Source organism: Lissotriton vulgaris, unplaced genomic scaffold (assembly GCF_964263255.1).
Source record: "Lissotriton vulgaris unplaced genomic scaffold, aLisVul1.2 SCAFFOLD_907, whole genome shotgun sequence".
Classification (NCBI taxonomy): Eukaryota; Metazoa; Chordata; class Amphibia; order Caudata; family Salamandridae; genus Lissotriton; species Lissotriton vulgaris.
This window is the reverse complement of record NW_028242560.1, coordinates 272604-288293: the sequence shown is the minus strand read 5'-3', so window position 1 is coordinate 288293 and position 15690 is coordinate 272604. Positions and strand designations below refer to the sequence as shown.

At 44.7% G+C, this 15690-nt stretch overlaps 1 protein-coding gene across 3 annotated transcripts in view; it reads right to left on the bottom strand.

Moving 5' to 3' along the window:
- Positions 1–728: 728 nt before the first annotated feature.
- Positions 729–15690, bottom strand: part of LOC147668909 (uncharacterized) — a 275754-nt gene continuing 260792 nt past the window's right edge. For all 3 annotated transcript variants that reach the window (XM_086948354.1, XM_086948352.1, XM_086948353.1), the window contains exon 7: positions 729–4767. In XM_086948354.1, coding sequence (XP_086804480.1) covers positions 2135–4767 — 2633 coding nt within the window. In that variant the 3' untranslated portion in view covers positions 729–2134. The remainder of the gene's footprint in view (positions 4768–15690) is intronic.

The window sequence follows — 15690 nt, the reverse complement described above, 5'->3', positions numbered from 1 at the left end:
GCATCAAAAAGGATTAGTGATGGAAAACAATGATTTATCTAATCAGTACATCCACCTTTCTGCAAGTCTCAACTTTTTCCGAGTGGTGCTCAACAGATAAAATATTTTTTTAGTTAACAAAATGTGGATTACTGGATTTTTACCTTCCCTACCCTTAAAGTGTGCACCCACACTCCCATTCTAACAAGAAACTGAAAGCTTGACCGGACCAATGTGGTGACTTAAAGAGACTCTTTACTTAAATGGTTTATCTCCTGGCAGCAGCAATCTAAGCTATGGTTTGGGCCCGGGATATTATCAAAGGTGACCTTCTAGTCAATTCCAGACAGAGGGTGCTAGACGGAATAGAACACGTCAAAAAGTATCAACACTTAAAATTAGTTTAGAGGCGAATCCAACTTTTTTAGCAAAATCGTTAGTAACTATGTGTTACCCGATCCCAGATAGAAGAATTTTTTTGAGTGAAATGTCTGAACACGAGATTTATACCTGGATGAGTATACAAACATGTGGGCTTTGAAAATGCTATATATGGCTCAAGCACTATTCTTAATAAGAAGAGCTGTTAGCAGATTACCTTTGGTTTTGTAGTCATAAAGACAGACATGGTACACTGCTCAACTACAAAAAACAACAGTTTAAATGAGGGTATGAGGGGGAACTGATGGGAATTTTTCCACATTCTAGAGATTTTGTGTTATGCCTTTAGCACTCATTGACACACCTTGTTTCAACACTACCATTTGGTCATTTATTTGTTGTGTCTCGGACGTTTCACAAAGTTGAGTTCCTCTCTTTTTTGACCCTTAGACACTTGTTGTTATACACTGCTTAATAATCACTAGATGTTTCAGTTCTGGAAAATTCCATAGATTCTACACATATTTTGCACATATTTTACAATGACACAAGCGCAATAAAACATTTGAAGAGGTTTTAGGATATCATATAAAATGATATACATATTTTTTTTTGCAAAGTATGAGATCCCTCATAGCTTCAGTTCAGTTGACATCAGCTACCTTACACACTGTCTTTACAAAACCCACACTTTCATTGGCATAACCAGTCACAACAGCACTGTGGTAACATATGTAATACGAGGAATTAGAAAAAATACAAGAACTACAGAAACAACCTTCAGACAAATAAAAGTTCTAAATATTATAAATGTTCAAATTCCCATCTTGATTGCTAGGTATCTACAAGCAGACTCAGAGCCCCAATCAATGGTGATCATATAACCGTGAGATTTAAAAATATATAAATTCTCTCTCAAAATTGCCCTTGCCCACCCACATCAGGTATTTTACACCGATGTTTCATCCCAGCTCAACCCTGTCTTTGCAGGTAGCTCTTAAAATCCACATAACCGGTTATTAGTTGCACATCCTTGCCCCTAGACTTGCAATATGGAACATACTTGGACGTCTGCAGTGATTCAGTTGTTATCTCCTAGTCTGAATCTGATTCATGTTGTCTGGGACTCGTTCACGATGAACTGACAAGCCTGTATTTGCTGTCGCAAGATACGCACATAAGCAAGCATTTAAACCGTTTGCAATGCAAAATCAAAACACAGCAGCAGTCTATTTACCGTGAACATTGGAATTTCTATTGGTTTCTTCAATAAGTCCGTATTTTGGGAAATATGAATACAAATATTCCAACATAAAAATGAAAGACCTTGAATCTCTCCAAACATCAGCTTTATGTATGTTTTTATTGAAAGTTTATTTTTTTGAAGTTTTGACTACCTGCTGAAAGATTTCACTCTACCATCCTCAGCTTGCTGTAGGACTTCCCTTCTTTTTGAAACATAATATTTTACCTCTGCATCTTTCGGAAGGGTACAAATAGGTTTGTGCTCAGATGTCTTTTTGACATGCAATACTGTGTACTTTTGCAAGAGGTTCTTGTAAGGGCTGTGTCTCTTTATCACACTACTTAAGTCTTTGCACGTGATGAAAGGGATCACGTGCATTCTTGAGTCGAGCCAGGACATGAAACAAACATTCCCAGTGTGTGTTCTTAGATGGCTATTATTATTTAGGTTATTACTGAAGCACTTAAAAAATTTAAAACACGGGTATGGGTTCTCCCTGGAAGGTGCTTCATGAAATGTCAACAGCTATCACTTCTGAGATACATTTTCTTTGTGTGTTTCTGTGTGTGCCATTGCACCATTTTTTCCATTATGTCTTCTCCTTATGTGAATTAGAAGATTTCCCTTCTGACTGAAATGCTTTTCACACTCAGGGCAGGGATAAGGCCTTTCTCCTGTATGTGTTCTCTGATGGGTAACAAGTTGTGCATTTGTATTAAACCCTTTTTCACATGTAATGCAATGAAAAGGTCTTTCTCCTGTGTGTGTTCGTAGATGGATAAGAAACTGTGCCTTTATGCTGAATCTTTTTTCACATGTAGGGCACGGAAAAGGTTTTTCTCCTGTGTGTGTTCGCTGGTGGATAACAAGTCGTGTCTTGATACGAAAACTTTTCTCACACGCAGTACACTTATAAGGTTTCTCATCTTTGTGTGTTCTTTGGTGTAACAAGAGGGTACCCATACGATGAAAGCTTTTCCCACATTCGGTGCACTGATGTTTCTCTCTTTTATGTTTTCTCTTATGGCTACCAAGATGAGCCCTCAGTCTGAAACTTTTCTCACATAGATTACATTGAAACTGATTTGAACTTGTCCGTGTTTCAGTATTAATTATAGAATTGCCCTTCTGAAGGAAATTTTTTTGAAGTTTGTGATACTTTCTTTTTCCATGATGTCTACGCATATGTAGCAAAAGATATCCATTCAGGCTAAAACATTTTTCACATTCGGTGCACGAGTATGGCTTTTCCTGGTTATGTATTCTCTGATGGCTCACAAGATGAGCATTTAGTCGAAATCGTTTATCACACTGACTACACTGATAAGGGTTCAAACCATCATGTGCAAGTATGGGTGCTACTCCACTGCCAACCTGAAATAGCTTCATTCTCCGGTCAGCCTCCCTGCTCTTCGCATGATGCCTGCTGATGTGGACATACTGACTTCCCTTCAGTCGGAAGCATTTCTCACAGTAAGGGCAGTGAAAGGGTTTCTCTTCATTATGTGTGCTTAAATGGCTCACAAGTTGAGCTTTCAGTTGAAAGCTTTTCTTGCACTGAGGACACTGATGAGGTTTCTCACTGCACTGTGTGTTTATCTGTGCTACTGCATTATCATTCTGATCTAAGCCTGTTTCACATTCCACGTCGCTTTTCTTTTGATGATGCCTTCTGAAGTGTACCATAAGACTTCCCTTCAGCCTGAATTGCTTCTCACATGCAGTGCACTTGTAAAGTCTTTCTTCTTCATGTCTTTTCAAATGTCTAGCAAGATGTGCTTTTAGTGTAAAGCTTCTCTCGCATCGAGCGCACTCGTATGTTTTTTTGCCATCAGGTTTTCTATTATCTACTACAGAACCCCCCACTTGAAGGAATCTCACTTTAAAGTGAGGATTCTTTTTCACCTTATCATGGCTTCTGGTGTGTATGACAAGATTTCCCTTGTGGCCAAACCTTTTCTCACATTTAGTGCACTGATATGGTAGTTCTCCTGTATGACATCTCTGGTGGTTAACAAGACGAGTCTGTCCTGTAAAGCTTTTGTCACACTGAGAACAAGGATATGGTTTCTCACTATTATGCTTGGCCATGTCTACTACTGAAATTCCCTGTTGAAAAACACTTTCTTCACTTTTTCTTTGTTCATGACGTTTTCTGTAGTGCAACATAAGAGTTCCCTCACGTCTAAAACTTTTCTCACATTTTGTGCATTTATATGGTCTCTCACCTGTGTGGCTTCTCTGATGACCAACAAGGTGCGCCTTCAATCTAAAGGTTTTCTTGCATGTAGCGCACTGGTAAGGGTTCTCTCCTGTATGGGCTTTACAGTGGAGGAACAGGGCGGATTTCCTTTTGAAGAATTTTTCACATTCAGTACACTTATATCTTATTTCCCCATTAGGCAAGGTGATGTGTATTATCTGGCCCCACTTTAGTAACACTGCTTGCTCAAATTTAGTATCCTCCACCTCCTCACTATTTTGTCTCACTTGCGCCTTATTTTCTTCCAGGTTTATATTTTTCTTCAATTCTGAGCTGTATTTTTCACCCATGGACAGACTGTTTAGTTTGGATTTCCTTGTATGGAATTTCAGATGGTTAACAAGATGTGCTTTCATACTGTAACACTTCTCACACTTATGACACTGATGTGGTTTTGAGCCAGTGTGTGTTCTACTGTGCATCTGAAGGGCAGTCTTTAGATGAAAGCTTTTCTCACACTGCTGACACTGGTAACGTCTCTTCTTCTTGGGGTCGCTATGTAGTTGCTGGTATAAAAAAAGACCATTCTTCTGATTTAAGTGTTCTGAATTATCTGCACCTTTAAATTGCTGTGCATTTGATGGACACACAGGAAGATCTGTATTTCTAAGGTTACTCTCAAATGTAACATATTCTGGCGATGTCTCAGCACAATAGCTTCTCTGCTGTAAAACGTAATGCTGAAGATTACCGAATTCACTTTCACAATGCCGTGTACTTTCTCTTCCCAGCTCATGGTTAGGTTCGGACCACAGAGGATTCCCACAGTTTGTTGCTTTTTCAGATGTCTGGATCACTTTGGCTTGACTCTTTTCTAACAAAGGCTCACAATGGGCCATCGCTTTGTTGTCATTTACAGGCTCTCCGCCTACACCATTACTCTTCAAGGATCCATTACCTGCAAGAATAAGTTGAGATTCAATTCAACAACGATCAATACATGAATATGAATCTAGAAACAGATTGTGTCTTTGAAATATTTTATCCATGCACAGGTTGCAACAGTAGGTACTGGTTGATCACTGTGGTAATGAACAAATTCTATTAAACATTTTTTTTACTGAGTTTTATATAGCGCAAACCAAACCCAAAGGTATGGGGTATCAGAGCACTTTACACAAGCACCAGTTGCGTAACAGAAGGACACATTCTTTTTTGTTAGGCACCGGGACATTAAGTGCTTTTGTCCAGAATAACAGGACATTGCGTATCCCTGCCGAGACTCGAACCTGACTCCCCAGCTCTGAGGTCGACCCCCCAAGCCGTTAGGCTAACTCCTCTCCCCTTGTCCTAAGCTTATGCAATTTTGCTCTACTGCACACCTACCTTTGTACTAAGGAGGAGTGCTCCCTAGCAGTGGGAGTGGACAGGAACCCTTTCAAGGTAAATATTAAACTTTGAACACTCCCGGCCTCTCACAGACCCATGCGCTGTTATATACCTACTTCTCCCTTCAGAACAGTCCAATTCTTCTTAGTTAGTACCAATTCTTCAGCATGCCAGAGGAATGACCAATGGAAGGAGGGCTAGGCTCTCGGCATCAGAAAACCTTATGTGGCATGACAACAAATTCACTACAGTCGAGTTTCATTAGGATTTTTCCCCAACCGTAAATGTGACTTCCTCCAGCGAACATAGAGGTGTATCAAAGAAAAGTCTTTGATAATAGGGTTCTTTTGAACATTCCACAGGATTGCTCAGGCAAAGGGACCGTCCAATAAGACGGTATTACAAAAAAAGAAACCTATCATCTCTACAATATGTTTAACATCAATGCATCATATTTGATCTATATTCCAAACATGATGTGGTCTCTTAACGGCAAGATATCAGTAGAGGAGCTGGACAACGTTTTTTTTGGACAAATTTATTTTGCAACAATAAACGCTTTGTTTTCTTTTTGGAAGCTCACAGTTGCTGCCAAATATAATATATAAAAATAAATTTGGTCTCACCAGGTATAAAATAAATGAAAGTATGTAGCCTTGGGAGCAAGATAACATAAAAAGCTCTTTTTCCATTGTGCAGCAGTAAAATCTATACAACTGCTCTTGTACAGACACTTTGTTGCCCGCCTTGGTTCTGGGACAGATCCTGATGACTTAGAAGTCACACTGAGAGATTCAGGCAACTTACTGATTTCGGAGATTAACAGCAGGTTCTCTGTTTATTTTTCAGTCCATTCTCATACAGGTCCTTGCCGGGGAAGCAAATTCTGAAGGACTACTCAAATGTCACCACCTTAGTAGAAAAGTATCATCTAAAATTCAGCTGGTAGTTTGATTTTAGACAGCGCAAAGCAACTGCACACTGCTTGGAAGCATAATATTACTTACCCAGTAAGAATCCGTTCTTGGCATGTAGAGCTGTAGATTCACATGCTTTGCATTCTCCTGTCATCTAGTGTTGGGTCTGGATCTTTGCAAGTTGTTTTTCCCTTCGAAGAAGTCTTTCCAGTTACGATGTACAGTGGCTCCTCCTTTCGGTGATAGTGCGCATGGTCATCGACTCCAATGATAGACTGTTTTCCAGCAAGAAGGTAAGAATGGAGTTAGTAACTGTAGAATAGAGATGTCCATGTGTATGTATGTGAACTGAGACACTGCAACAACTGCAGGAGACCGGGGAGGTACATGTTATTCTACAGCTACACATGCCAAGTACAACTGCTTACTAGGTAAGCAACATTATCCGTTTGAGGCATGTGAGCTGTAGATCACATGCTTTGCTTAGACTATACAGCAGTATGCTCCAAAAGCGGTGGCTAACCTGTAGTTTTTGTAGTTGTTTGAAACAGTGCTTAATGTACTGCTTGGCCTACATTAGCTGGATGCCTTGCTAACACATCTACACAGTATTGTTTAGCAGATGTGTGTGGTGTAGACCATGTAGCTGCTTTACCTATGTCAGCTAGAGGAATGTTGCCTAGAAAGGCAATAGTAGCCCCTATCTTGTGTGTAGGATGCGCTCTAGGGGGTATGGATAAAGTTCTTTTTATGGATAAAGTTCTTTTGGATTTAGCATAGCATATTGGAATGCATGTAACAATCCATCTTGAAATGCCTGATTTAGAGATAGGGTTGCCTTTGTGAGGGGACGCAAACGCAACAAATAACTGATCGGTTTTGCAAAAATCTTTGGTCCTTTCCATGTAATATAGTGACACCCTTCAAACCTAGAGCTTATGGAGAGCTCTTTCTGCCATTGAATCAGGTTGAGGAAAAAACACAGGTAACTGATTGGTTAATATGAAAAGCAGAAACCGCTGTATTGAAATGGGAGTTGAAAGAAAGGTTCTTGCAGGGTTAAAGCCTGTAGCTCACCAACTCTCCTCGATCAAGTTATAGCAATAAGGAAAGCAACTTTCCAGGCGAGTAACTGTAGAGGACATTTATGTAAGGGTTCAAAGGGTGGACCCATAAGTCTTGCAAGAACAATATTAAGATTCCACACTGGTGCAGGTGGACCTCTTGGTGGTATCACTCTTTTCAAACCTTCCATAAAAGCTTTGATTACTGGAATTTTGAAAAGAGATAATGTCTGTTTTGCAAATAGGCACTCCTGCAAGGTGTAAACGAATAAATGTGTAAGCTAACCCTGTTTACGGTAAATGCAACTGGTAAGACAATGTTCTGTATAAAAGCGGCTAGAGAATTGATCTTGTTGTTATTACAGTAGATACATCTTTTCCATTTTGCTGCATAACAAGCCGTGCTAGTAGGCTTTCTTGGTTCTTTTAAAATAGTCATACATTGTGGTAGTAGATTTAAATAACCAAACTCAATGACTTCAGGGGCCAAATCGCTAGGTTCACCTCCTTGGGATTTGGATGTCTGATTTCTCCATGGTTCTGAGTGAGGAAACTGGAGGTGAGATGTTGTTTTTGATGTGGAACCACTGACCGTTCTAACAGGGTGGTGTACCAAGGGTGACAAGCCCATGTGGGGGCTACTAGAATCAGTGTAAGGGATGTTTGTCTGAGCTTCCGAACTAGCAATGGAAGTAGTGGGAGAGGGCGGAAAAGCATAGGCGAATATCCCTGACTAATTCATGCGTGCCCACAACTCCCCGGCTTGTTTATTCCGGAAGCCCTGTCCGGCTTGGTCTCCCATGGGTCTCCCATGTTCCAGCAATCTTTCACAGATGCCACTTTCACTTTCGCAGGCACGTCACTTTTACGGCTGCGCGACCGACGCTTATTATTTGTATATATTTTCGAAGTCTTTTCTCTGACGGGCTCAACATCGAAGTTCACAAAACCAGTTCTATCCCATGCAGTTACCTCCCAATGCGTTTTTAGGTCTCACTCACAGACCTAATGTGGTCAGTATCAATATGTACAGTGTGTTGACACTGGGGCGGCCTAGTATTATGGGTCTTATATCGTCCACAAAAAGCATCGGTCAAGCACAAGTTGAGACCGGTTGGTTGGCTGAGTGGTCGCTCCCCAGTGTCCCTGGCGACATTTGGTATCGTTGTGCTGCGCTTCTAATCTAAACTGCCTCATAAATATTGCCTGCAGTCTGCCTAGGTTGCCGCTTTGCTTTGTATGCACTTTTGATTTGCCATTGTAACTTTGACTCTGATTGCGCGTTTTCCTCAAGCGCTCTGCTGTGCTCACCCCTCCGCTGCCATTTTGTTTGTTGTTGTCGTCCTCTGTAGCCCGCCCCGCCTCCCAGCTGAGCCGCCCTCCCACAAACTACAAACAGCGCTCCCTTACCTGCAAGCGCTGTGACTCGCTCTTCGCTTTTGGGCTGAGTGGTCGCTCCCCAGTGTCCCTGGCGACATTTGGTATCGTTGAGCTGCGCTTCTAATCTAAACTGCCTCATAAATATTGCCTGCAGTCTGCCTAGGTTGCCGCTTTGCTTTGTATGCACTTTTGATTTGCCATTGTAACTTTGACTCTGATTGCGCGTTTTCCTCAAGCGCTCTGCTGTGCTCACCCCTCCGCTGCCATTTTGTTTGTTGTTGTCGTCCTCTGTAGCCCGCCCCGCCTCCCAGCTGAGCCGCCCTCGCCCCTCCCTCTCCACTATCCATATATGACAGTTGTTCCCGCGCGCAGCGTTCACGCGCAGCGATCGCGCCCCAGTCGCGCCGAAGGTGCGCCAAAGGTAAGCCCGTCTACGCCCGTCCGCGACTGGACCGCGCCCAGCGCCATAACCCCTGGTCCTCGCAATGTCCACCCTTCCCGCATTACGTACGATGCCACGACCCTCCTAGCCCTCAACCCCGGCCGCTCCCCCAACTGCGTCCAAGCCGCTCCTGGACACACCCATGGACCCTTCTCATGCTACTCCTGCAAGTACGACGGCACCAAGAACAACTCCACATCTACGAACACACAACAGTTATCCGACCCCAACCACCTACAATGCATCCTGCTCAACACCCGATCGGTCCACAGGCACGCCATTGACCTCTGGAATCTACTAGACACCATCTCTCCGGACATCGCCTTCCTAACAGAAACATGGATGAACGCCACATCAGCCCCAGACATCACCATTGCCATCCCGGAAGACTATAAGATCATACACAAGGACCGTACCGGCCACACGGGTGGAGGCATCGCTATCGTCCATAAGAAATCCATCCGCATCTCTACCAGCTCAGACGTCAACCTCGCCAACTCTGAACACCTTCACTTCCAGATCCACATCGACCCCAAGACCACACTCAGAGGCACCCTCCTTTACAGGCCAACAGGACCCCGCGCACAATTTAGTGAAGACATCACAGACTTCATCACTCCACACGCGCTCCCCTCCGTGGACTACATCCTTCTGGGAGACCTCAACTTCCACCTTGAAAAGAACAACGACCGCAACACCACCACCCTATTGGACAACCTCGCAAACCTCGGACTTAAACAACTTGTCACCACCTCCACCCACATCGCAGGTCACACACTCAACCCTATCTTCACCTCCAGCAAACATGTTTCCTTCAGCCACACCACAGCTCTCCTTTGGACTGACCACAGCTGCGTTCACTTCACCTACAACAAGCCCGCATCCAACAACCACCCCCAACCCACTCTGCAAAGAAACTGGAACAAAATTACCATTGACCAGATCTCCTCATCGCTTCTTCAAAACCCCCCTGCCCACTCCCCAAACCCAGACCAAGCAGCCACCAACCTCACCCAATGGTTATCCAACAGCGCCGACATCCTAGCCCCACTGAAAAAACGACAAATCAAACTAGGCAGCAAGAAGGCCTCCTGGTTCAACGATGATCTCAAGAAATCCAAGAAACTTTGTCGCTCCCTCGAGAAAGCCTGGAAAAAAGACCCAACCACCAGCACCAAGATCGCCTTCAAAAACGCCACCCGTATACACCACCAACTAATCCGAAATGCCAAGAAAGCCGCTTTCAAGGACCGTCTAGATAACAACGCCCACAACAGCAAGGAACTATTTAACATCGTCAAGGAATTTACCAACCCCTCAGCCAACTCCAACGACATCACCCCCTCTCAAGCCCTCTGCGACTCCCTTGCCTCATTCTTCCACAACAAAATTGCAGACATCCACAACAGCTTCGACAACCAACCCGGAGACCAACCCACCCAATCCCCTGCAGGACCCCCACCCCCTGAACATCCTCAATGACTGGAAGCCAATCTCCACTGAAGACACCATCCGTCTGATGAACTCCATCCACTCAGGATCCCCCACAGACCCATGCCCTCACCACATCTTCAACAAAGCAGACTTCATTATTGCACCACACCTCCGAGACGTCATCAACTGCTCCCTCAACTCCGCAACCTTCCCGGAAAGCTGGAAACATGCCGAACTCAGCGCCCTCCTGAAAAAACCCACAGCTGACCCCACCGAACTCAAAAACTATCGCCCTATCTCACTCCTTCCTTTCCCGGCCAAAGTCATCGAGAAAGCGGTCAACAACCAGCTCGCCGCATTCCTCGAAACCAACAAATCCCTCGACTCCTCACAATCCGGCTTCCGAGCCAAGCACAGCACTGAAACCGCCCTCATCGCAGCAACAGACGACATTCGAACTCTACTGGACAACGGAGACACAGTCGCCCTCATCGTCCTCGACCTCTCCGCAGCCTTCGACACGGTCTGTCATAGCACCCTTCTTCAACGCCTCAGAAACGTCGGAATCCAAGGAAAAGCACTGGAATGGATCACCTCGTTCCTTTCCGGAAGAACACAGAGAGTCCGCCTTCCACCATTCAAGTCAGAGGCCACTGAAGTCATATGCGGCGTACCACAAAGATCTTCACTCAGCCCCACCCTCTTCAACGTATACATGAGCCCCCTCGCGATCATCGCACGCCAACACAACCTCAACATCATCTCCTACGCCGACGACACCCAACTGATCCTATCACTCACCAGAGACCCTAACACGGCCAAAACCAACCTGCACGAAGGAATGAAAGAAGTAGCCGAATGGATGAAGCACAGCCGTCTGAAACTGAATTCAGACAAAACAGAAGTCCTCATCCTAGGCCCATCCCCCTCCGCCTGGGATGACTCTTGGTGGCCAGAGGCCCTTAGAAAAGCACCCATCCCGACGGACCACGCACGGAACCTGGGTGTCATCCTGGATTCCTCACTCTCGATGAACAGACAAATCAACGCCGTTTCTTCATCCTGCTTCAACATTCTGCGCATGCTCAAAAAAACATTTCGCTGGATCCCTACCGAAACTAGAAAAACTGTCACCCACACTCTGGTCACGAGCCGACTAGACTACGGAAACACCCTCTACGCCGGTACCACCGCAAAACTCCAGAAAAAACTACAACGCATCTAGAACGCCTCAGCCAGACTGATATTAGACATCCCGCGTAAAGAACACATCTCTGCTCACCTGAAAAACCTCCACTGGCTCCCCGTCAATAAAAGGATTACTTTCCGGCTCCTTACCCACGCACACAAAGCACTCTACGAAATCGGACCCGAATGCCTCAACACACGACTATCCTTCTACACCCCCTCCCGCCAGCTACGATCCTCCAACCAAGCCCTTGCCGCTGTACCTCGCATCAACAAAACCACCATGGGAGGTAGATCCTTCTCCTACCTAGCAGCTAAAACTTGGAACTCACTTCCCACTCACCTTCGTCTTACTCAGAACCACTTAGCATTCAGAAAGCAACTCAAAACATGGATATTTGACAAGTAATTCCCCACCCTTCTTAAAGCGCCTTGAGACCCTCTGGGTATGTAGCGCGCTATATAAATCTATTGACTTGACTTGACTTGTTTTATGTAGCTCTTCTGCCTGGAGCTGTGGTAGCAGACGTTGCCAGGACCCAGATCAGTGGCAGTGGGCAGCTGCCTGTCCTGCGAAGTATGCTGTGGCTATAGGTATCACAGGTCACAGAGAGGCAGCATAAACCGCTAGACTGTCACCTGCCTTGGCTTTTCAAGTGGTCCTGTCTGCGTGTTAATGTAGCCATTTTCATACCACCTTGCGAAACCTACCTACCATTCTTGGTCCGCCTGGTTCCCTGAAGTTGGCTGTGTAGAGAGCGATATGTCTCTTTTGTCTTTGGTAGTTTGCAGTCCTGTTGACTAAAAAAATTGCTTTGTTTTGTGTGTATTCGAGAGTTTATTTGCATGCTTTTCTTTCAAATATTTTAAAACTTGATTAACACCTTCACTAATTAGACTTTTTCTTCCTTACGATGCATTGGGCATCCAAGTTTTGAACTCCTCCTCAGTGATGGGGTCCTGTGAAGTCTTTGTGTGGCTCCACCTCATTAAAACCAATGAATGCTTTGGAGCACGGCTGCACATTTAGGGCAGAGGTTTATTGTTCTCCATCTCCCTCCCCTACCCAGATCCCCTGAGGGTTTGAATTTGCATTGTTTGTGCAGAGGAAGGTCACGTGAGCACTCTCTGCCACACCCTACCCCCTAAAAGCATGTGCGCCTTTCCCAGATGGCTGCTGCTTTGACATATGCCAACACTTCCTGCCGTGCGTTCCTTGCCCCCACCCCGAAAGAATTTGAGATGGCATGTTTGACCTCCGACCTTGCTTATCCATCCCAGTCCTCTTCTTTTCTTAATTTCAGTTTCCATACCCCTGCACACCAACTGTTTGAAAACCACCCAGGGTATCCTTATACTGGGTTGGAATTTGCCACGCCAGTAATGGGTTGATGTGGTCTGGGGAATCTTTTTGGGGGTGGAAATAGGGGAAGGGGGATTATGCCAGGCACCCTTTGAGGCCTTATTGCCTCCTTGTGCTTTAATGTATTTAATTCTGGGTATAATAGTTGAATAATATCGGTTGATACAAGTTGGGTTTCAGTTTAAGCCTCAATGTTAATCTTGAGGTAGACGAGGCTGTTGGACACAGGTATGTTAACTTGTTAATAATTCTTTAAAATGCGCATTCTGTCCAGAGGAACATTTCTCTCTGCCTATGTTAATGGCTGTTCTGCACCTATTGCCCCGTGATTCTACTGTATACACCTATCTGGGCATGTCATTATCCAACCAAACTAGATAATCTTTAAGCAGTTTGATCATTCCTTTGTTGTGTATTTTCTTTGCTCTGCAGTGCTAGTCATATACATTATTTTAGTTTTTTTTGCTATCCTTGAATGTTAGTCTTTAAATGAGCATGCCTGTGCTGTTTTGTTTGTGTAGATCATGGCCACTGCCGTCACATTTTTTCACAATTCTTTACTCTCGCTATAATTCAGATGCTCAGTAAGCGCACCGATGCTCCTCGTACTGGGTGTAGTCGTGCAGTAACTACTGCAAGTGTCAGCATTATATTATGATGGTCCATGTTAGTACTCCTTAAATGTGCCACTCTAGTATTGGTCTTTGCAAGCTCGAAACTGTTTCCTGTACTCCTCCAAGTGTTGTTTCTTTAGGTCTTGCCTGAGCCAGCGCATGCGCTGCTCTGGCGAGACTTTTAGTAAGTGGGCTTCAGAAAATGCTACCACACGCTTTTGCTTGTGGAGGCCTAGAGCTTGCGGATACACATGCAGACACGCGCTTACGAGCAGATGCTGCATCTGCTTTCACTTTGTGCGCTGCGTGTGTGACGCTACATCTGCTTTGACTTTTGGTGCCACGTGCGCAACGCTGCATCTGCTTACACTTTTGGCGCCGTGCGCGCGATGCTGCATATGCTTTCACTTTTGCCGGGTTTTAAGTGATGCACTCACCGCTGTCGGAGATGTGGAATAAATCCTATGGTTTCAACTCTGGATGTGTGTAATCTACCTAGCGATTAAGGGGAGGGCGAACTGCTTCAAGTTTGTATTCATCTGCGCCTTTGGAATACATGGGTTCACCAGCAACTCTTCATTTGGACGTTCATGCACGATGCATATTTCGTTCCCCCCTTAGGGATTAATACTTGGTAACAGGTTCTCCACTGAGAAACGGCGCACTAGTGAAACCCAGCACAGGTGAGGTGAGTCAACCTTGGGGCTAAATTACTGACCTGGAAAAAAAATCCAGTGCTCTTAGCAGGGAGTCTTTTTTTATCGTGGTAGCAGTTTGTACAAATTACGGATAAGTAGCTGCGCATTTTCATTCTTCAGATTGGTCCTGCTAAAGCGCGTCTAATGTGACACGGTCCACCTTTTTAGGTCTCGGCTATTATATCCCGCAGGGATTAATAGCCGAGTGTATAGAAGGTGAAACAAACTCTTGAACAAGCACGGATTACGTGCAGTGCATGTGATGCACTTGTGTAAGACGCGTGTGCATAAACCCATCAGCCTCGCACCGCAATGGAATGCTGCCTCCCAAGCTGCTCCCCTGCCATCAGACTTCATTGCAATGTGCTCCTGCCCCGCCCCCTCACAGCAATGCCAAGAGCTTGTTTTATCGTGTTCCCTCCCACCGACTTCAAAGGAACGCCACTCCCCTGCCGAGAGTTTGTTAATCGACATTTTTTTTCCATACTAGAGATAAGAGATAAAAGAAGGACACCGACTCTGGCGCCCCTCTTGGACTCGAGAGACATCCTCGGATGCGCGTGCTGTTCATTGACGTATCTACAAAGCACTTTCTACCAGGGTGTCTCCACTGATTCCAAAGCAGCATCACAGCTGCAGGATAAAAGGGCACCGTGTCTGTGCAGGAGGCAGCCAGCGTCAGCTCTAATAGCCGTCACTGTCCCCTGTCAGCCGCCTCCGTTTCCTATCCGTGGGAGTAAACTTCAATGATTCTAATAATATTCAGTAATAATACCTCTGCCGTTTCTCACCTGAAAGTCGCTCTTCACTCAGACGAGGGGCTGTCTCAGGCGGGCTTATAATAACAAGCTATCCCCTAAAGGATAACTGCCAGGCCACAAAAAGTGTTTTAAATTCATAAGTACAATTGTATTCACCTCCCATTGTTTTCCTTTGTCTTGAAAATGTCTGTGAGAGCAGTTATAGCCACCTGCAAATGTTGTTAAACAGGGAGCGTTAAACACTTCCGAAATGTGCTCAAAATTCCGGATGCCGCTCAGATTCCCATTGAAGCAAAGTCACGTGGGTGAATATATGTTAGATCACCAAAAGTCAACACATTGCTAAACATTATTGAATGGGCATCAGCATTGTTTCAACTCGGTGGAATACTGACTGCACGTTCTGCCCCTCTAACTTGGACACTACCATTGCAAAATGAGTAGCAACCTCATGGTTTCTGCAGAAATGTCTTCAAGAGGGTAAAAGACAGTGCAGATACAGGAGGCTCGATTGGCGAAAAAAAAATCATTTATGTACACCCATACATGTTCTCCTATGCACAACGGTAAATTTTCGACTTTTTGGGAACTCACATAATATGCCATTCACTCAAGAGCCATATTATAACCC